Source organism: Abramis brama (genome assembly GCF_963993115.1).
Source record: "Abramis brama genome assembly, chromosome: 9".
Classification (NCBI taxonomy): Eukaryota; Metazoa; Chordata; class Actinopteri; order Cypriniformes; family Leuciscidae; genus Abramis; species Abramis brama.
The window spans coordinates 30,220,886-30,243,077 of record NC_139971.1 but is presented as its reverse complement, the minus strand read 5'-3'; the positions used below and the strand labels follow the sequence as shown (position 1 = coordinate 30,243,077).

The 22,192-nt window shown below is 36.0% G+C and overlaps 2 protein-coding genes across 6 annotated transcripts in view; one reads left to right on the top strand and one right to left on the bottom strand.

The window, feature by feature from the left end:
* Positions 1-22,192, bottom strand: part of bicd1a (bicaudal D homolog 1a) — a 62,504-nt gene that overhangs the window by 33,664 nt on the left and 6,648 nt on the right. For 2 of the 4 annotated variants that reach the window (XM_084123944.1, XM_084123941.1), the window contains exon 1: positions 10,962-11,478. In XM_084123944.1, the coding sequence (XP_083980070.1) occupies positions 10,962-11,177 (216 nt within the window). In that variant the 5' untranslated portion in view covers positions 11,178-11,478. Of the gene's footprint in view, positions 1-10,961; positions 11,485-22,192 lie in introns of those variants that run through there. The other 2 variants (XM_084123942.1, XM_084123943.1) reach the window with 2 other exon arrangements.
* Positions 12,166-21,813, top strand: slc23a4 (solute carrier family 23 member 4). Of its 2 annotated transcripts, XM_084124956.1 has the most exons (13): positions 12,166-12,300; positions 14,124-14,214; positions 14,846-14,989; positions 15,267-15,424; positions 16,758-16,917; positions 17,687-17,868; positions 18,389-18,509; positions 18,584-18,740; positions 18,896-19,149; positions 19,549-19,713; positions 20,381-20,489; positions 20,620-20,715; positions 20,822-21,813. In XM_084124956.1, exons 2-13 carry the CDS (start codon positions 14,167-14,169, stop codon positions 21,085-21,087), a joined length of 1,860 nt encoding a protein of 619 aa, XP_083981082.1. In that variant the 5' UTR covers positions 12,166-12,300; positions 14,124-14,166; the 3' UTR covers positions 21,088-21,813. The 2 variants fall into 2 exon arrangements, with proteins under 2 accessions (XP_083981082.1, XP_083981081.1); XM_084124955.1 differs by lacking the exon at positions 12,166-12,300 and having other exon boundaries at positions 13,996-14,214.

The following is a 22,192-nucleotide window of genomic DNA, read 5'->3' as shown; positions in this document are numbered from 1 at the left end:
AGTACTATTTTCGGAAATCATAGGCTCTGATATTGCGCGCAGATGCACATGATGCAACCTATTTTTTTACAGTCTATGGATGCAACGCTGTCAGAGCCGACAGACTCGTGTGTCAGACTCATTTCAGTGCAAAATAATTAGGTCAAAAACAATTTAATATACTGCAAATAGCCTACTAGTTTTTTATGTTTATTTATAATTAATTTAGGCGGACAACAAGGCTACCAAGTACTGCGCAGTGCGCATCTAATTAATTTAACGTTTTTTTTTTCCCTAACGTCATTTTTAGTCGATTTTTAGTCGAAAACTTCAGGACTTCAGTCGACCAAGATTTTCTTTGGTTGATTACAGCCCTAGAAATCACTTATTGCTCTTGACTGAATAACTTTTGTAACTTTAATTGTAAGAATATTTTAGATTTGATTATTCAATTTCTGTAGTATTTCTTACCTAAATACTACTGTTAAACCTACTTGACTGTTTATTTGTTCTGTTTACTTGTATTTTTTTTGAGAATTCATTCCAAAGTTTGAAATCAAGCTTGCGCTATGTGAGCTATTGCAACAAAATTACCCCATTGCAAATACACAAATACATTGAATGAGCAAACATTTAGGTGAGATCATTTTAATGGTAATTGTTGTCAATGTTTATATTGAAGTGAAGTGAAGTTTTTCATATAAAGTGATTGTGTCTCTTCAGAAGACTTGTATTAAACCGCTTGATTCATATGGATTACTGTTACGATGTATCATGTACTTTTTGAAGTTTGAATATATTGATTGACTAGAATTTCAATGGATGGACAAAAAAAAATAAGTTTTTCCCCATGGTATCGAATATCGATAATTGTCAAGGTATCTTATCGAAATTCCAGTATTGTGACAACACTAATACATACATTTATTCATACACACACATACACTTCCTAAATGTAATTTTCATCATGTATAACTGCTCGTAAATCAGATTATTCTCGGACAGATTTCTTTTCATACATTTTTCAAAACCTAAACATAACCTCAATCATAGCCAGAGGTATAGAGAAAACAAATGATCTACTGTAGCAAATAGTCTTACCCTCATCTGTATCTTTTAAGACTAACATATTTGTCTGAATTACCTCAAGGCAAAGTCCTCAGAGGAAAAGACACAAGAGGGCTAGTGGTCATGCTGCCAGTTCAGAGATTCATCATCATGACTCAGACAGAGAAGAGTGGATGTTTCACAGGCTTCCTGTCAGTGTGAAGGAATATAGATAGAAGCAGATACATTAGCAAGCCAGCATTATGGAGTCTTACAGCACAATATATTTACAATGGAGTCATATAGAAAGCTTTGCAGTAAAAAATAAAGCAAAATAACTGCCATACATATTGCACTGATATGTACTGCTTGACAAATCCAACATTACTATGACAAAAGAATAAATACTTTAACTGACTTCAGTACTGGCCAAATGAGAACTAACAGTAGCTACAGTCCACAACCAATACGATGGCTACACCTGGAGCTTGTTGAGTTTTGGTGGGGTTCTAATCCTATATGCAAGGTAATTTCCTGTTGTTGTATTTTTTAGCAGGTACCACCAGGGTATGTTTTCAGGTTTCTGGGAACCAGGGTTGTTTTTACAGTCTCAGGAGGCTTAAAAATCCAGGGTGGAGTTTGACTAGAATGCTTTCCTCAGCAGTGAGAGAAAGCGAATAATACTATCTTCGTTCTAGAACTAAACCTTGCTGAAAAGCTTGCACCTGCAAACGTTCATACCGGTAAGTTCTGGGGTGCGTTTCCCGAAAGCATCGTTGGCCAACTATGGTCGCAAGTTCATCGCAATGTCCATTGAACTCTATTGGTAACGACGGAACTTGCGACCATAGTTGGCCAACGATGCTTTCGGGAAACGCACCCCTGGTTTGTTGCTGGTCTAGCAGGTGGACCAGCATAGCCAACAGCAGAATTGAGGCTGGTTGAACAGTTTGGACTTTCTAAAGACTAAGCTAGTTAAGTCTAAAGCGGACACACAAAACACCAGCATCCTATGATGGAGACCAGCATTCAAAACATATTTTTGGTCCAGCATTAGCATGATCAATTATTAATGGAAAATTCTCAGTTGAAACATAATATATAACCTACTGTTAAAAAGTTTGTGGTTGGGAGATTTTGAAAGACCAAGGCTGCATTTATTTGATCAAAAAATATTTTACAATACGACCAGATGAAATCTCTAAACTATCCAAGTGACAGAGTGAGTTAAAATATAAATATTAGATGACCAGTAATTTTGTATCTATTAAATTTGGATAAGACTGATGTATTATTTATTGGACCAAAAACACATGTACACATAATGACCTCTAGACTGGATTACTGTAATGCACTACAGGGTGGTTGTCCTGAATCCTCAACAAACAAGCAACAATTAGTCCAGTTAGTGCAGCAGAGTTCTTACCAGGCCGAGAAAATATGTCCACATAAGCCCAATTCTATCATCTCTGCACTAGTTACCTATTAAGTTCTATATCGATTACAAAGTATTGCTACTGAACATAAGGCCCTTAATGGTTCAGCTCCTGTGTATTTAACCAAACTTCTACCGCTCTACAATCCATCACGCTCTTTAAGGTCTTAAACTCTGGACTTTTGGTAATACCTAGGATATCTAAGTCCACTAAAGGAGGGAGAGCGCTTTTGCATTTGGCTCCTAAACTCTGGAATGGTCTTCCTGATAGTGTTTGGGACTAGACACACTCTACCAAATCTAGATAAACAAACATCTCTTAAGCCAAGCATTCGCATAATGCATCTCATAACCTTGCACTCCCCAGTTATAGCAGATCAAAAGCATATGACTATGTATTACTTGAAACATTATGAACAGCAGCTACGCTAGTTATTTTCCATTTGCTTTTCTGTTTCTACCTTGGGATGCCCATCCCGAGGTATCTAGAGATTAAGCCAGCTCCAGTTTGAATCCAGCCACTTATGAAGATTTCAGATGACTCAAAACCTGTGAAGAGATGACGCCAACCCCTGCCAGGACTTCAGAGGACACCATCGCTGAATAAACATGCACCACTGCCAAATTTTCTATATATTGTAATCATTACAATCACAACTTGAAATTATTAGCTTTAATGAGCTCATTTTTTCTGTCTAAATGATTTCATGATATCAGCTAACTGCATGATTTGTATTATCTTAGAGCTGCTGTACATTGTGGACATATGGACATAATCGACACAATTTACTCTAAATTCTAATGTATAAACCTGTATTTTCTTTAAAGCTGCTTTGAAACTTGAATTGAATTGAATTACAGACTAAACCAGACCTTCCTGGTAAGTGTTCATAAAAAAAAAAGATGGGGAGGAGGAAACACTGAACAGTTCTTCAGCTAAACATCTCTGCAGCAATGCAGCACTTCTTATTCACTGCAACACATGTTCAGCTGACAATGGAATGCAGGGCGAGAATAATAGAAGACTATATTACTCCAAATCACCCTTTGGGGTAGAAGTCGCCTGGGATTTAGGAGCCCAGAGCAGGAAAGAGGCTTTTCTTCTTTATTATACCTTGTTGAAAGAGATAGGCAGAATTTGATTATGTTCGAGATTGAAATTCGCAGCATGCAAAGTAACAAAACAGACTATGAAAACAGCCTCATCTTTAGCTGAACAGAGCCTCTTAAATCTATTATTTTGGGTAAGCATTAATGCATATCAGCACTGCGCACTGCCAATAGGGTTGTCAGTTAATGTGTAAATTATCTGCAACTTGTATGGCAGTTCACTTCAATGTAAATTTCATTAAATAACAAACAATAAATCTGCTGCACCCACCAAGGCAATGAAAACAAGCCCATTCATCACACTTAAAATAGTATGAGCCAGTATGATATGGTATCTCTCTTTCTGTCTCTCCCTTTTTTGTCTCTTTTTCAAAGTGCACAGACTAGTCCAGGTCTGGAGTCTTTTAGGGCAGTAAATTGCCCTGTATAGAGACGTTGTATTCCAGTCCTCTGCCTCAAGCATCTTATACAACATCACTTAGTAGCCATCCTTAGAGAGCGAGCGTCCTATATACATGTTGGGAAGTGAACTGAGACAGGGCAGGGTCCCATTTAATTAGCACACAGGTCAGGAGCCATGGGCCACAACCACCTGAACATACAAACACTGAAGGACAGGAAAATGTGCAACTGGGTATCATCCAAACAGGATGTAATGGATGGCCGAGTCTGCTTTTAACATGCTGCTGGCATGGAAATAATGTTGGTGGTGGGGAAATGAGATTTAGTGGAGGATTATATTGATATAATCATACATGTCTGGAGTCTAACACTGTGTCTACACTGGAAGAGTCTAAGGTGCATGTTGCAGAATGTTTATCTACCACAGATCAGCTGTGAATCAAAACATCAAAATGAAAATCACATTTTTAATATGAAAATAAAATGTTCAATGTAGACTGTTGAACAATCCCATTTTGTTTTTTACAGAAATAAACGTATATATAAATGGATTGGTTAGAATGTTGGCATTTTAGGAAAGCAAATTCATATAAGATACAGCAGATAGACAGCTAGAGATGTATTTGGGTTTCTCTCGATGATGAAGTAATGAGAGAAAAAAACTCTACAAAGTGAAAGGAGAATAGGAAGTGTGTTGACCGTGATACACTTTATGAGGCAGCAAATGGATATGTCACACTTAGTGAGAGAACAATTGAGGGATATATAGTCTATAGTCTACAACTGCCTGAAACAGTCATAACAGAGACTTTATTCATTTAATTGTCAAAGCCCACAGTTTCTTTTACTGCAGGCACTGAAGTTGCAGTCTAGAAAGCTAAAGTAAAACAACAATCAATACACACACCCCTGGGTAAAGTAGGCCGGCTCTTTCCCAAAGTCTCATTGCAGCAGAAATAAACAGCAAAAAACTGTGCAGGGTTCTAGTCTAGGCAGTGTCTTCAATGAGAGATGAAGAGAGGCACAGATTGATCATTGCTTGATTAAAAGGTACAGACCCAAAGCCACACCAATTACAAAGTTACAACTGTTAGATATTTGAAAATCATAAGAGACAACTACTAGATTGGCATATTCAGATACAGCCTTTCTGGTGTTTTTATTGGCAGGTTTCAAATTATTCTTTGGCTACTTCACTAAGTGGGCGCATCGATTAGAGTGTACTTAAGCAGGGACTTATGACATTGATAGGTCATTATAAGGCTTTCTGGATGGTTGCTAAGTGGGTTTATTACTTGCCCAAGTCAAAAGACGCTATCCCTATTTTATCGTTCATCATGTGAAAATTATGGTAAATTATGGAAAATTAGGGTAAAAAACCCGCTCAACCAGATGCATAATTTGAGGTATCATCCATCTCTGAGTAATGCACCACCAAAGTTTACATTTACGCATTTGGCAGATGCTTTTATCTATACCTAACCTTCAGGATGAGCAAAAAAAAAGTGATGCTTCCTGTAGCAAGCAGCAATGATGTATAATTAATTCAGTTTAGTAGTAGAATTGCACTGTTAGTAGCACTGAAAATGCTGTTTATTGGTATTAATTTGGAGAATGGTGCTGGCTCACAATACAACAATCATTTGCATCAGAGGCTCAAATCAATATCTCTCACCTCTAGGGGGTTCTTGAGAGATGGGTTCCTTTGTGCCAAGAGGTTAGGCTATGGGGGCTGGGCAGAAAAACTAGGGTCTGTCCTGTCCACCAGTCTTTATCGATTAGCTCCTTGAACCTCTGCTGATTTTGTGAAGGGGTGGTGAGGCTTTTTTTACCGCATCCTTCTGTCTGTCTCTTACCACTTCTCTTTTATTTTTCTTCTTCTGTCTAGGACAGGCAGATTTATGACTCCATGTGGATGACCTATAAATGTTCTATGCCCTTTTGTGAGTATTCAAAAGAGGTCTGAGGTCTAGACTCAAAGAGTTCATCAGTATTCCAACCTACCTAACTCCACCTTTCGATACCACTTACATTCTTACTTTGTGTACTACCAACTGCTTTCTCCCTACATAATACATCAGCTTCATAATAAATGTTAACTAAAGTTGTGGAGGCTGGTTTTGACATACTGTAAGTGTATTTGCTGTTACAAAACCACTTGCATCTATGATGTTTATTTTCACTAGATGGCACTTGTGTACTTAAACTTAATATATAATATTTCATAATATTTTTTATACTTTGACTATTTCATAACACTTATTGTGATTTCTACACTCAACTGTTATTTTCTTGTGCAATATTTATTCTTTCAAAGAATTTTTGGTTATATTTTATCTTATTACCATCATGCTTTTTGTATGTCTTCCTGGTTTATCATCCACATGAAGAGATAGAACGATGCTATCATCGCAAAGTTTAAGATGCATCCAATCCCAAGAAATCAACCCCCCTCTTAGCTCACAAGCAGGCAAAAGTGGAATGTGGAAGTATTTTCTGTTTATTTATTTCAGTTTAAAGGCATATGTGTGTTTTCCATGTAACTGAATGTGTGACTGATGTTTGTTTTTTATTTGTCCTTTTTATTCATTACCAAGGTGTTGGTGTACGGTGTTGGTGTTTATGTCGATGACTCCATTAAACATCTGTGAGAAAAGAACCTCAGCCTTTGCGGCATACCGAGTCCTTTGAAGATCATTCATAGAGTAAAATTGCATTATATGGTTTAAAAGTACATATATTAAACAGTATGGCATTGTGATATGACAAGGTCATGGGTTTGATTCCCAGGAAATGCATTAACTAATTAAGTGTTTAGCTTGAAAGCAATATAAGTTGCTCTGAATAAAAGAATAATTATAGCCTAGAATATAAACTTTCAGCTCAGATATTGGATGTGCAGCAATTCAAATTTCTCCTGTCTTATCAATGTAGATCAAGTCACATCAAGAGCATTTCAGTGGAAACAGAACTGTAGGGCACTACACTGTTCAAGTACACACAAACACCCTCCATTTGTAACCATAAAACACTCAACAGTCTGTTTCCTCTGTGTCCTGAGGGACCGAAAAACCTTTTGAGCTCTATTTGCTGTTTACCACAAGTAGCCTAGATTGAAAAACAAATGCATAACAATTAAACACTTTACTCCTTTACTTATTGTAGGTCTGAATAAATGAAGATTTCTGTAAAACACAAATAAAGAAATTTTGAAAAATGTTTTTCTCCATGTTTTTTTGGTCCACACAATGTAAGTCAGTGGTGTCTAACATTGTTTTAGATTATTAGATTTTTAGACTATTGACTTTCACTATATAGACAAAAAGAGTTGAAACATTCTTCAAAACATCTTATCTGTTCCGCAAAAAAAAAAAAAAAAAAAAAAAAAAAACGGTTTGGAAAGACATGATGGTAAGTAAGTGATTTTCAATTTTGGGTGAACTATCCCTTTAAGCAGGCTTTGGGGTTTATACAGGTGTAGCATTTCCTTTTTACCAACATTTAATAAACTAATGGCATTGGCCTGTTTTCCAATGCCCAAATATCTTGATCTTTATGCTGCATTTAACAAGATAATCAATAAATTCATGAGTTCTAAAATCAATTCTGACTTTATGAATAAGAAAAAATTACCCACCAACTGTGTGCTAACTAAATATGTGCACTTATAAGAAAAAAAATACCCACCACAGTTATGCTTAACACACAAAAGTGGAAAATTACAGCAATAATAACAAATTACAAAGCTCTTACTGGGATATACGGGAACAATAAAAAACAACAAAAAACAAATACAAACAAATTCTTTAAAAAAAGGTGTGTACAGTATATGGTGGAGGCGTCTCTAAAACTGTCCTCAGAAAGATTTCATATGGTATTTCCCTTCTCTTGCACATTTAGAAAATCTGGTTTGCAAGTAAATTCTAGGATAACTCTCAAAGGATTTGAGCTGGGAGCCCAAAGGCAAATGGTGCAGTGTGGTCTTTTATATTCTGTTTAATATTCATCAAAATAAAGGAGGAACCGAGACAGATAAAAAGAGAAAAAAAGACCAAATACAGCAAGTCAATCTTCAAGATAAAATATCACCTCCAGCACTCGTGCCCTTCACAAGACTATCAGCCGCAGACAGACTCTATTATAAACAGCACAGATGCTTTGAAAAGAAAGAGACCGAGATACTATTTGAAAGGCAAGAACCCAAACAGATGTGCTTTATTGATTGTATCATTAACCCTAAAAGATAAATCTGAATTTAAACTGTCTGCACGTTCTGTACTCAAAGCTTTCCTAAATAAACAGGAAAATGCATTTTGAATTTTTCTGAAATTAAATCTGAATAGATAAAATACATTTACCACATTGCAAAAAACTAACAGATGCTGCAAAGTTCTAGCAATTCCAAACGAATTGATACAATGAAGGTGATTTTTTTTTCCCCAAACTGACCCTAATTTTTGGCTGGTTTGGAAAGACAATCTCTATCATGATTTGTATGATATAATTAATTAAAGACAAGCCCACGGGGCAGACTACAGTAGCCAGATCTAGGGGGAGCTGCCATGAAAAAATGCAATTACTGACACCATTTCATGACAGTTATTCACTGCAAATGACTCACTGCTGTCAGTAAATAACCATACATGTCTGAGATAAGCAATCATATTGTCAAGCTTAACAAAGACTCATTAGTCATAGTCACTGCTTTACTTCAGGGAAATTTAGAGGACATTAGGGTAACAAAATAAGATGGGAATAGATGCATTACAACTCATTTTGGCAAAAAGCCAATGCCGATATATTTTCCTTTTGTTTGGAAATATCACCAAGTCTCTCCTGTGCAGAGTTCATAAACAAATAATTTTTCATTTCGGTTAGTTTTGAGCAAAAACGTACTTGTTATAACTAAAACATTAACTATAAAGTTATTTTTATAATGAGAGTAGGCTACATTGAAAGCTTTGAAAAACTAACAATAATAAAATCAATACTTTTTTGTTATTACATTATCGGCAAAGCATATCGGCATAATTTTTTATATCGGGCCGATGTTCTACAATTTAAGCCTTTATCGGCTAATTCCGATGATGTGCCGATAATATCATGCATCTCTAGACGGGTCCAAATAACATCAGCTAATATTTCTATGTGACTTTCAGAAGGTGAATTTGTATTTGAGCTAGTTTTTTTTATACAGCACTGAAAACACTAATGAAGACAACCTAAACAAAGGTCAAAAGGTCAGGCTACACTGCTTCAGTGGCGGTCATGATTGCTGTACAAGTTCCTATAAGCAATATACTATTATTTAAAAGTTTGGGGTCAATAAGATTTAAAAAAAAAAAAAAAATGAGATGAATACTTTTATTCTGCAAGACTGCATTAAATTGATCAAAATGATCAGTAAAGACTTGTTATAAAGTGTTATACCGTGTTATAAAGATTTATATTTCAAATAAATGCTGTTTTTGAACGCTATATTCTATCCTGAAAACAATTTATCACCACAAAATATTAAGCATCACAACCGTTTTCAGCATTGACATTAATGAAAAATGTTTCATGAGCACCAAATCAGCTTTGCCACCACAAGGATTAAAATATATTTAAATTGTTTATGCAATAATTGTAATAATATTTCAAAATAGTATTGTTATTACTGTATTTTTGATCAAATAAAGCAGCCTTGGTTAGTAAAATAGACTTCTTTCAAAAACATTAAACAATCTTCCTGACCCCAAACTTTTGAACGGTGGTGTAGTTAATACAACAAATCACCTAGTATCAAATATGACATTATGAGCAACTTTCAGGTTTGACCATTGAACATGTTATATCCCTACCCCTCTTTGTCATCAGTCACACTGACAATCACCTGTAATGGTTATTCACACTGTGCTGTGAAGCCACAGTCCCTGGATCACTGCAGCTGGTGCAGCAGTCAGAAAGTATCTTCCATGTTTTGTCTCAGTTTTCTTGTCTCTCTCCTTTCATCTCTATCTCTTCATCATTTCACCACTCTAAAAGAGCCCATTTGTCCCAGGATACATTACAGTGTGGCCAGTTGAACACAGCAATGGGTGTCCACTTTAGATGGTTACTGTTTACTCCATTTGCCTCATTGTTCTTATCATTAAGGATGTAAGAAAACCCCAAAATTAAGAAAAGCATGAACTGAGAGCGAATATGATGTTTCAAAAATAGTTTTGAGAGTATTATAACAATAAAAGTGCATACAAATGATTTATAAAAGCTTTACACATCACACTAAACAAGCCAACAACATGCTTAGTTCTGAGATTTATACATACAAATATACAGACGATAAAATTTCACTTATACTGTATAGACCATACTGAGTAAACATCAGAGATACAGAAAGAAGACAGAATTTCACAGCAGGGATGGACTATATGGGACAACGGCACAGCAAACCTTCCTGACACACCAAAGATTCTTCATAAACCTGTGATACCAGAATCAATCATTGCTTGAGCAAGTCTAAATTTACCAACAGCACTGATTTTGTGTGCTTTTTTTTTTTTTTTATAAATAAAAACTCAATTTCTTTCAACAATATTTCAAAATACACTTACAAAACAGTACCATGAAAATTCTAAGGAAACTCAATTTCTTTCAACAATATTTCAAAATATACTTACAAAACAGTAGGCTACCATGAAAATTCTATGGTATGGGTAGTGAAAGAGAGGTTAAAATAAATGTCAAATATGATATCTATTATGATATAATAGAAAATAATATAATATATATATATATATATATATATATATTTTTTTTTTATTTTTTTTATATATATATATACACCATACACCATACACACACACACACACACATATATATATATATATATGTGTGTGTGTGTGTGTATATGTATGTATGTATGTATGTATGTGCATTTACATACATTTGTTCCAGACATATACACACATATACATTTATATCAGCTCATCGAAGCTATGTTTACCTCCTGTAGCTGCTCCAACTCCTGTTTGAGAGCCTCCTGCTCGGTCTCGAGCTCCCCGTACTGCTGCTTGAGCGTCTGGTTCTCCTCCAACACCACCAGACCGCATTCCGCAGCCCGGATCTTCTCCCGGTTTGCTTCAGCGAGCTCACGGGTCAGCCTTTCCACCTCGGCCCGGTACTGATCCACCGATTCCCCGCATCCTCCCCCGGCTGCCATCGCCTCCCAACGGGTGTGATCTCTGCGTCCCTCACGCGCTCTCGGAGAGGCGAAGGCTGATGAGGAGATTCAGGTGAATGCTGCAGTCCTTCCGTCCCGATGCGCCTCCTGTTTGCTGATGATTAAATGATGTTTAAACTAGTGTCATGGGCTGGACTCGATTGCTTCATTGTAAACAGTGCTGTGATAAACTGCTCTACAGTTCCATCCATCAAAAACACATTTTTTTCCCGGTTTTAACTTAAAATGTCATGAGGAAAACCGGCGCCATCTACACGGAATGCAAAGTGGGCAGAAGTTCTGTCTCTTAACCAGTGACGTCACTCCCTCCCCCTCGTCCCTCATCTTTTATATCATTTATATAGTATCATTAGTAGATATTGTTAGTGGTAGGCCTAATATGTATACATAGTTCAGTTGAAGAGAATGCAATACAAATATAATGATTTAAATCATATGTAAATTATAATAATTAATTCTAATATTCAACATATACATTTAGCCTATTATCCTCAAACTAAATGTGAAAATTTCAGAGATTTTCAGCTACTTAAATCTGCAAATTCCCATGTTTATGGCTAACCTTAATATAATGCTATTGTGTTTGAAAACAAGAATCTTATTAAATGCTATTCAGCCACCTGCTGGAAAAGAACGTACGTTACATGCTTAAAGAGAAGTGGTTGAAATTATGAGCAAAATAACAATAATTATAAAATAGGGAACTGTACAATTGTAAATTTCTGGAATGGAAATGCCATGGACATATCTTAAGTGACCATATTGTCTAATTATGCACAGCTCTTAAATATGTAATCAGCTAGACGCTCTTTGAAAGTGCAATCTCTAATATTTAAAAATTATGAATGACTGGACAAGTTGTGCAAATTCCTTGTTCAAATGGAGTGGGAAGGTTGTAGAACTTAGCCATATCTGAGCTATAATCTTCTTGAGCATTAACTAGTTACACAGTTACAACTAGAAGGCCACTGACATCACAGTCTCGGTTCCAAAAGGACTGTGCCTTGAGCCACAGAGCTGCTCTGAAGATCAAATTCGCATGGCTATAACTAAGGATATAGTTGTACAATTGTAAATCACTGAGGATCTACTGCCACTAAAAGTAAGATATTTCATAATAAGCTACATAATTCCTTTAGTCTCTTCATGCATGCATGCTGCACATATCAGCGTAATGTATTGATGGTGATACTTTTCTGATCCAGAAAGCAGAATGAAGCATGTCTAAGTACATGAAGAAGAGAATAGGCTGAGAAAAAGACCTCATGACACACTGTACTTCTAGATGTCCGTTCTTCACCAGACTGCATGTGATTTTATTTTCTCAGACTATGTTGCACTCCAAGGTTTTCAAACACGTTAATTTGATTGGCCAGGAAATCTGGCACTTCATTATAAATGATGAGTGCAGTGAAAAGAGGGTGAAAGATCACCTGTGCATTATCTGGACTTTCATAATCATTTACTACAGGGTGGCCCTATCAAAACAGTGAGATTCATTTCATGTGAGGAATGTCCGTTAAGGTAAGTAGACGGCATGTCTTAACATTTTCTAATGGTCTAATGAAAGAAATGTTCTTATGTTCACAAGAGCCCACTGGGCATTCAATGGGGTTGATCTGATGAGAGAATGATTGGTTGATTAGGTTTGTCCTGTCACTATCTAAGATAAATCTGCAAAATGAGAGACATGTGATACGTAGTATTTGGGAAGTCTTGCATTGGTCTGGTTTTGAGAGCTTTACAGGAATGTAAAACCCTTATTCTCTGCAGTTCATCCAATAAATTCTATAAGAAAGAAAAGGGATATTATTCATGGTTTACTCCAAAAATGTTTCTCATACTAGGTTTATTTTTGAAAGTTAGGTTTTTATAGGCACATAAATTAAAGACTTGACTAAAAAATAAAAAAAAATAAAATAAAAAAAATCAACTGCTCAGGAAAAAACAGTTCATTATGTTCACACGTTGTCATGCCATATGGGGTAAATTGGGAACCTGCCATTGCAGGAATACTGTATAGTATCACAGGTTTTAAAATAAAATGAGTAAAAGGATCACATAATTGCTATAATAAGAAGGATAAAAGCATCTGGCAGAGACAGTGTAGAAAATCTTGCAGGGAAACAGTTTCAGCAAATAATGTTGAACTTTTGAAAAATTTCAATTATATACTTTGGATGTTTTTTGTTGATATGCTAAAGTACTATATATATTATCTAGAAAAACTGTTGTGCATTTTAGTCCTGATTTTCCCATTATACTACATTGTATATCAAGTAAAATTAATTTATATGATATATGTCGTTATTTATTAATTATATATATATAATTCGTTTTTATTTTTTTTATATTTTTTTCAGTTTTAGTTTTAGCTATTTTAATACTAAACTAAATGAAAGTGTGAAATGTTGCTCTGCCAACTATTTTTTTTTTTTTTTTTTTAGTCAACGTTTATTTTACTTCAAGTAACAAAAATGTAATGGTGTTAGTTTTAGTTAACAACCCCGCACCAAGTTACAATGTAAATCATTCAGCAATCATTCAGCAACATAAAATGACCCTTGCCCTGAAAGAAGTAATACATTATTCTCTTTTGTTTTTGATTGAAAGAAAGACAGAAAGACTTCCAAGATGCATTGCATGGCGATTGGTGCACATGCACACATTTGTGTGTGTGTGTGTGTCAGTGTGTATTCTTAAGCCAGAAAGAGCTCTGCTCCAGCAACACGTGGCTCTGGTCAGCTGCCTGCAAGTTGTGGTGTAATTGAGTTCACATGAGCAGCTGATGGGTCCCATAGCATTTACAATCAACTACAGCATCCCACATCCAGTCCCGTGTCTCCCCCACTCCCCTCCTTTCTCCTCTCTCGTCTCTTCTTTATTATGCTGCCCTTAACTAGCTCTTGCCCTCTCTCTTATTAGAATTTCCATTGAGAATTCTACACTGCCTCCTGTCTCCACACTCATGGCTCCAGAGAAGACCAGAGATGGGCTGGACAACTATACATTTACTGTAAGTAACCTCCATTAATAGACAGAAATTTGATGTAGAATTAATATTCTAAATTAGTCTTAGAGCTTCTAAAAATGGGCAGATTGAATCCAGGGACATTGAAGTTTGAATGTATTTGATCATGGGTGTGATGTTTTCATTGCTTAAATCTAAAAGTTGCACCAGACTGCAGTCAGGTTATAATCAGTTGTATAAGTTGTACAGATGTACAAACACAGTTGTAAAAAGCTATGGTGTATGATAGCAAAGATTCTAATCACTCAAGATGATTCAAACATTACTCATGTGTTTGTTATTGTGGTCATGCTCGGTGTTTTAATGGCTGGAATGTGTAACTGAAGCAATGTGCGTGTATCATTCAGAGCCCATTTCTCTTTTGATATATAAAGTTATTATTTAGCATAAAACACCAATTTCTTTGACATTGCAGTCATTTTCATTATAAAAACAGCAATACAAAAGTAAGAGACCAGTCTCTCTGCAGCGAGGTGCATTGGTTTTTACTCACAAATCCAAATGAGTGGAAGTGAAAAAATATTTACACATGCCATGTGAAATTGACTGAATTATAGGAGAGGTTGTTGATTGAAGTCTGCTGGGACTGAAACTGTTTAATCTCTCTTGACTTTAGGTTGATGGTGTAGACCGCTTCTGTGAGTTACCGGGAAATGAGGATGGAAGAGGTAGTTTTTCAGAGGAGGGAGACAGTAACAAGCTAGCATATTGTGTCACAGATGTTCCACCATGGTACCTTTGCATCTTTTTGGGGATTCAGGTAAGCACACATCTTCCTCTGAACATTGATTTATCTTACATCAGTTTACTCATCTAAATCAATTCAAATTGATCAATCTCAATTGGATTATATGCACTATGAACAGCACAGTATTCGTCAGTATTTGGGTGAACTAACCCTTTAAATGATTAAATTTTGCAAAATAAAAGCATTTTCATTAGTGTTCTCAGACTTTCAGACTTCACTGTACATAGAATGTGTTTAGTAGGTTACTAAAAAAGACGCACATAACTAATTCTCTCCATCTCTCCAACAGCACTATCTTACAGCTTTTGGTGGCATCATAGCCATTCCTCTGATATTGTCTCAGGGCCTTTGTCTACAACATGACGGCCTCACGCAAAGTCACCTAATCAGCACTATTTTCTTCGTGTCTGGGGTGTGCACCATACTGCAGGTCACTTTTGGAGTGAGGTATGGTTCCTTATCACTCGTGGAAATGTTTCACAGAGAAGCCTGATGAAAAACTGCACAGCAGAATTGAATAATACTGACAGAAACAAGGCCAAAGTCAGTGTACCGAAATAGGAAATTAGGTAAAGACGTGTAAAGATTTTTTAAGGATGAGATGTTGGTTAAACAACGAAACACTGTGAGTGTTTTGATCATTGTCATGAATCAGTGTTGTGTTGTGGTTACTGAGACACAAGGGACTTTCTTTGTCAATTATTTAACTATGGATGCTTAGTAATGAAAAGTTGTTTTTCATATAGGCTAGCAAATTTCTGCAGATACCTTCAAATACACTTTGAGTGAATGTGTTCATTGACCTATTAAAGTGTGAATAATGGCTTAGCAATGTTTTCACCGTCTGATAAGCCTCTGCATGTTTTAGGCTGAAATCCTATTGTGTTCTGCTAGGGCTGCTTTGCCTGAATAACAGGCCAAAGAAATCCTGCTATGTTAACTCTACAGACCTTAAAATCTTCGAGAGCATTCGCTTTTATGATAATCAAACATTATGAATTTGAAACAATCTATTACTGATGTATAAGAGAAATATGGGCCATTGGTCAGACTGATTCCTGCAGTAGCTGAAAACCGTAATAGGATTAGGAATTTTCCATCTTATTAGTGAGAAGTTCAGCACATTCCTCAGGATTTTGATTTTGTGAAAATTTGTCCCAGCACCCCTAAAACTATCTAAATTACCTTTTGTTGGTGTAACTGATTTGGTGCAAGCTTGCAGTGTAAATGCATAAAATAGCTCAAGATGTTTACTTGTAGGAATCTTGAAAAATTTGCCATTATATGACATTTAATGAGATTTTAATAAACAAAAAGTACAGTAAATCTTATCTACTAATCGTATCTACTTATTTACCTTGTTTTTAGCTTGCTGAAATGGATTAGTTAAAGCATTTCTCTTTAGTAAGGGATCAGGAAGGGTTAAAGTTGACATGAAACGGAAGTTGCAATAGAACGACTTCTTGTACAAAAAAAACAAAAAACAAAAAAACCTTAGGATTGGACTTGATTTTGAACATTTCTGTGATCTCCGGAGAGTGACAGGTTGTCCCGCCCTCACGCCTGCAAGTGGGAGGGGAAGTTATTTTGATTAAAGATTATGAGTTATAAAACAAACTCCAAACAATTTCCAAGTTGACAAAAGGGTTTGAGACACATCTTAATAACATAAAAAGTGAGACCCTATGCACTTTTTAAAAACCAAAATAGCAATCAAAACCAATACCAAATCAAAAAGGTAGATTTTTGGTGACAAGGGTTTTCTCTTTCCCAATGCAAGGTTACCCATTCTCCAGGGTGGAACGTTTACATTCCTTTCGCCCACCATGGCTTTGCTTTCAATGCCTGAATGGACCTGTCCAGCCTGGACACAAAACGCCAGCCTGGTCAACACCACCTCACCCGAGTTCATAGATGTTTGGCAAAGTCGAATGCAAGTGGTGAGTATCTCAATTACTGGTAGACCCTGCATGTAAGGATACATGTGTAGAGTAGTCCCAATTTTTATTTGCATAGTTAAAGTCGTCATGAAGTGATAATCTCTTCTTCCCTATGACGTATATCTTAGTGAAACGGCTTCGCCAACAAGAAAAAATGTAGGGTGGGACTTGATTTTGTCCATTGGGAATTGATTGGATCGTTGGATTGTTGTGGTTTGCGATTGCTGTGATGAGTGACAAGTTGTCCCTCCCTTGTGTGAGTAAACACGTCATCAGAGAAGAGAAGTCATTGTATTAAATAAAACTCAATCAAAAAATGTAAAATCAAATGGCTGGTAAAATGTATACCTTCTGGATGTCAAACTTGCAACATGTTTTTGTTGAAATGATGAACTACACCTGTGGTTCCTTGAGGGTCACCCGTGTGAACTTGAGGGAAACTCACTCCACTAAAGTGAGTAGGCCTACATCCACTAAAAATGGTCTTGGGACCAGCTGGTTAAATGCAAACATAGTGAAAAGTGAGAAATCCATTACCTGTTTGCAAGTTGATTGATAACACGTGGATTAGTATTTTATATTCTAACCCAATGAAATTCATACTTTTGGGGCCCACTGCATATTTAGATAGATGGAAAGGCAGATGTAAAGATGTTATTTAAAAGAAGATAGCTATACAAGATTATCTTGTTAGAGCAACACAATATCTAAAAGAATATCGTTATAGAATAAGGCTAAAATTCTGTTTCTGTTGTCTTCTCTTGCACAGCTCCAAGGCTCAATCATGGTGGGCTCCCTATTCCAAGTGCTGGTGGGATTCTCCGGTCTCATTGGCCTCTTCATGCGTTTCATTGGCCCATTGACCATCGCACCAACTATTTCACTAATCGGCCTATCGCTGTTTGACTCCGCTGGCATGAACGCAGGACACCATTGGGGCATCTCTTCCATGTTTGTACTTTCTCAGAATTAATTATTAATCAAAATTTTAAGTAGGTACACTGAATACTGTTTAGAAAAAGTTATATTTTTTGCTTTTAGTGTAGGCTAGATAACTACAAGAAGTTACTAAAAATGGCATACTGTAAATGTTTTTATGAATGAAAAATATATTTGTATAGTTATTTACATTAATACATATTAATCATATATATTTAGCAAGCACAAAAACAGTGATATATTTTGAAAGAAAACCTCATTTAGGGTGACAGTATCAAACTTTAAACAGGTAAATTTATAATAAACATAACAAAATACCCCAAATAACATAACTTAGTCGAAAACACATTACATAGTAAAGTGACTCCAATTTGTGAATAATCTTTGTATATGAGTTGATTTCGGAACACATTCACTAGAACGAATCAGACTGTCCAGCAAGGATTTTTTAAGCTTTAACTTAAAAGCACCTTTTATGCTTATATACTTCAACTTAATCTGACACGGAGCCATAATCTTATTTTCTCCACAGGACGACGTGTTTGATTGTGATATTCTCGCAGTACCTCCGTCATATTGCCATCCCTTTCCCCAAATACAGCAAAGCCAAGAGATTTCACACCACCAGGATTTACATATTTCAGATTATGCCAGTAAGTTTTATATCTGTTTTCTAAGTATAAATGCTTCATAAAAATACCTTTATAAGCAAGGTCTGTTTCCTCAGGTCCTGCTAGGAATCACTCTTTCTTGGTTGATTTGCTACCTGCTGACGATCTACAATGTCCTGCCCTCAGACCCTGATAAATATGGCTATCTAGCTCGGACTGACATCAAAGGAGACGTTACGGGCAGGGCGCCTTGGTTCAGATTTCCTTATCCAGGTATTGCAGCCAGCACAATTAAGACAAATAAAGTATTTTATATGACCATTGCTGTATCTTTTCAGGACTCATTTTTGCTGTTGTATTATCAGATGGGCTATTGATATCATCAATATATATATATATATATTTTTTTTTATGGATATGTAATACAGGTCAATGGGGAGTGCCAACTGTTAGTCTGGCAGGAGTTTTTGGAATCCTGGCAGGAGTTATATCCTCAATGATTGAATCAGTGGGTGATTATCATGCCTGTGCCAGGTTATCTGGTGCTCCACCTCCACCAAGACATGCCATTAACAGGGGCATTGGCATTGAAGGCATTGGATGTCTGCTGGCAGGTGCCTGGGGCACAGGCAATGGAACCACATCCTACAGTGAGAACGTAGGAGCCTTGGGGATCACCAAGGTACAACATTTTGCAATGATGAGATTTACTACAATAATAGCCTAAATGTTTTATATTTAATTTAATTCAATTTCATAATGATTGCATAGGCTTACAACACTACAGGGTGGGCCATTTATATGGATACACCGTAATAACATGGGAATGGTTGGTGATATTAAAGTCCTGTTTGTGGCACATTAGTATATGTGAGGGGGCAAACTCCTCAAGATGGGTGGTGTATACTAATATATACTAATGTGCCACAAACAGGACTTTAATATCACCAACCATTCCCATGTTATTACGGTGTATCCATATAAATGGCCCACCCTGTACTATCCACTATCTAGATTGTGAGAGATTGTTTTGATTTTTTTTAAATTGAAGTTACCGAGAAGGAACCTTTCGTCTTTACAGGTTGGTAGTCGCATGGTGATTGTGGCCAGTGGCTTTATAATGATTATAATGGGAATGTTTGGGAAAATTGGAGCCATATTTACTACAATACCAACGCCTGTCATTGGAGGAATGTTTCTGGTCATGTTCGGGGTCATTATGGCTGCTGGTGTTTCAAACCTACAGGTAAAACCGGAATTGTTAATGTTAAAAGCTTCACATTAGGTGCTCATATTGTACTACCAGTCAAAAGTTTGGGGTTGGTAAGATTGTTTTTGAAAAAAGTATTATTCTCACCAAAGCTGTGTTCATTTGATCAAAAATACAGTAAAAACAGTAATATAGAATATTATTACAATTTAAAGGAACTGTTTTCTATTTTAATATATTTTAAAATGTAATTTATTCCTCTGATGGCAAAGCTGAATTTTCAGCATCATTACACCAGTCTTCAGTGTCACGTGATTCTTCAGAAATCATTCTAGTATGCTGATGTTGGTGCTCAATAAACATTATTGTCAATGTTAAAAACAGTTGTGCTGCTTAATATGTTTGTGGAAACCATGACACATTTTTTCCAAGGTACTTTGTTGAATAGAAACTCAGACAGCAACATTGTGTCGGCCAAGATTCGGCCCACATCTGGGACGTATGGAAACCACGTGTATCAGATGTGGGACGGATTTGGGCTGACACAATGTTGCCGTCTGGATAGTTAAAAAAAAACTGAATTTATTTGAAATAAAAATCTTTTGTAACATTCTAAATGTCACTTTTGATCAATTTGATCAATCCTCGCTGAATAAAAGTATTAATTTAATATGATATATTGACTGATTTCCATTATTAATAGTATACAGACATGAATTCTTCACGCAACATCTTCATCTTTGGATTCTCCATGTTCACTGGGCTTACCATTCCTAACTGGATAATTAAAAACCCCACATCTATAGCAACAGGTAGCCATTTAAACCATGATCAGTATTGGAAAAGCACATGCTACAGACTCTTTATAAATACAGACCCATCTGCTCTCAACATCCTGTTTGAATTCCTATTAAATCTCTTGTGCTATACTTTTTGTATTAGGAGTTGTTGAACTGGACCATGTGCTTCTAGTGCTTCTGACAACCAGTATGTTTGTTGGAGGATTATTTGGATTTCTCCTTGATAACACAATACCTGGTGAGTTCTGCTAACAATCTGCTTCAGTAACTGTACCAATTCCAATTAATGATTCATCAAATAACTTAGCGCCTTTGCGATAACAGTCTGTTTAATATTCCTGCAGGAACAAAACGCGAACGGGGCATTGTTGCATGGAACAGGGCCCACCAAAATGAGTCAGACAACACCTTAGAAAGTGATGACGTGTATGGGCTGCCCTTTGGAATTAAAACCTTCCTCTCTTCCTACACATGGACCAAATATGTGCCCTTCTGCCCTACATACAAAGTCAGCACACAGGATGACACACCATCCAGTTTGGATTCTTTGGACACCAAAACAGAGCCTAACAAGAATGATGCACACATCATAGTGGGGGTGGCATTATAGTCTGTGATGGGGACTTTCATCTAAAAATCAGAGACAATTTAGTCTAAAGTAGAAAAAGCTCCAAATTCTGTGACTCTTAAGTGACATTCAGAGGTATGGACTGAATTGAGAAGGCAGCTACCCCCATATTCATAATTTAATATCTAATCTGAAGCAGTAATGTTCAAATATATCTCTCTCTATTTTTCATCTTTATGAATTATCTGTAAACATAATATTAATGAATAATGGGTAACACTTCACTATAATGTCTCATTAGTTAATGTTTGTAATGCATTAACTAACTTTAACTTACAATGAGCAATGAGTAACTTAATTGTTACAGTATTTATTAATCTTTGTTAATGTTAGTTAATAAATATACAACTATTTATTGTTAGTTCATGATAGCTCAGGCCCATTAAATAATATTAACACACACAACTTCTGATTTTTTTATAATGTATTGGTAAATGTTGAAATTAACATTAACTAAGATTAATAAATGCTTTACCTATGTTTCATTGTTAGTTCATGTTAACTAATGATTGAACTAATAGAGTAAAGTGTTACCGATTAATGTGTTTCTTTTCTTGCTATGGTGCTCTATGGGGTGATTTCAAATAAAGATGAGAAGTGCAAACATTTATTCAATGCTCATAATTGTATATGGAATGATTATAAATTGTATTGTATTGTATTTCTTACACATATTTTGTTTTAAATAAATTATTGTATCTGCCTTTGACTCTGCCTCTATTTTTACATATTGTTTTAAGAAGTAACAAAAAAGTTTATAGATTTTTATAACATGTAAATATTACTATATATCTGTAACACATCATCTAAATAATCACCATAAATAATATTTTCCTGCAGGTTTGATTCATTTTGCTTGCTTAAAGTTTAGGTCATAGTCTTTCAGCCAAATTAATTTTCAAGTTGGCAACTCTAGGCTATTTGTCATGAGTTTTTGTTTTATAGCTTTGTCTCTTTGGTAGGATTGGGCTTGGGCTATTTTCTGATCAACACATGCCATTGTCATTGTCAACACCATTCACTAGAGCAGAAGTCAGTCTACGCACCTCTGGCAGCTTCTTGGGCACCATGGGCCGCCCTCATTTAT

Coding starts and splice junctions, on each gene's coding strand:
- slc23a4 (XM_084124956.1), top strand. CDS start 14,167: ATGGCTCCAGAGAAGACCAGAGATGGGCTGGACAACTATACATTTACT. Junction 18,510..18,583: donor ACATATTTCAGATTATGCCA/GTAAGTTTTATA, acceptor CTGTTTCCTCAG/GTCCTGCTAGGAATCACTCT. Junction 18,741..18,895: donor GTTCAGATTTCCTTATCCAG/GTATTGCAGCCA, acceptor TATGTAATACAG/GTCAATGGGGAGTGCCAACT.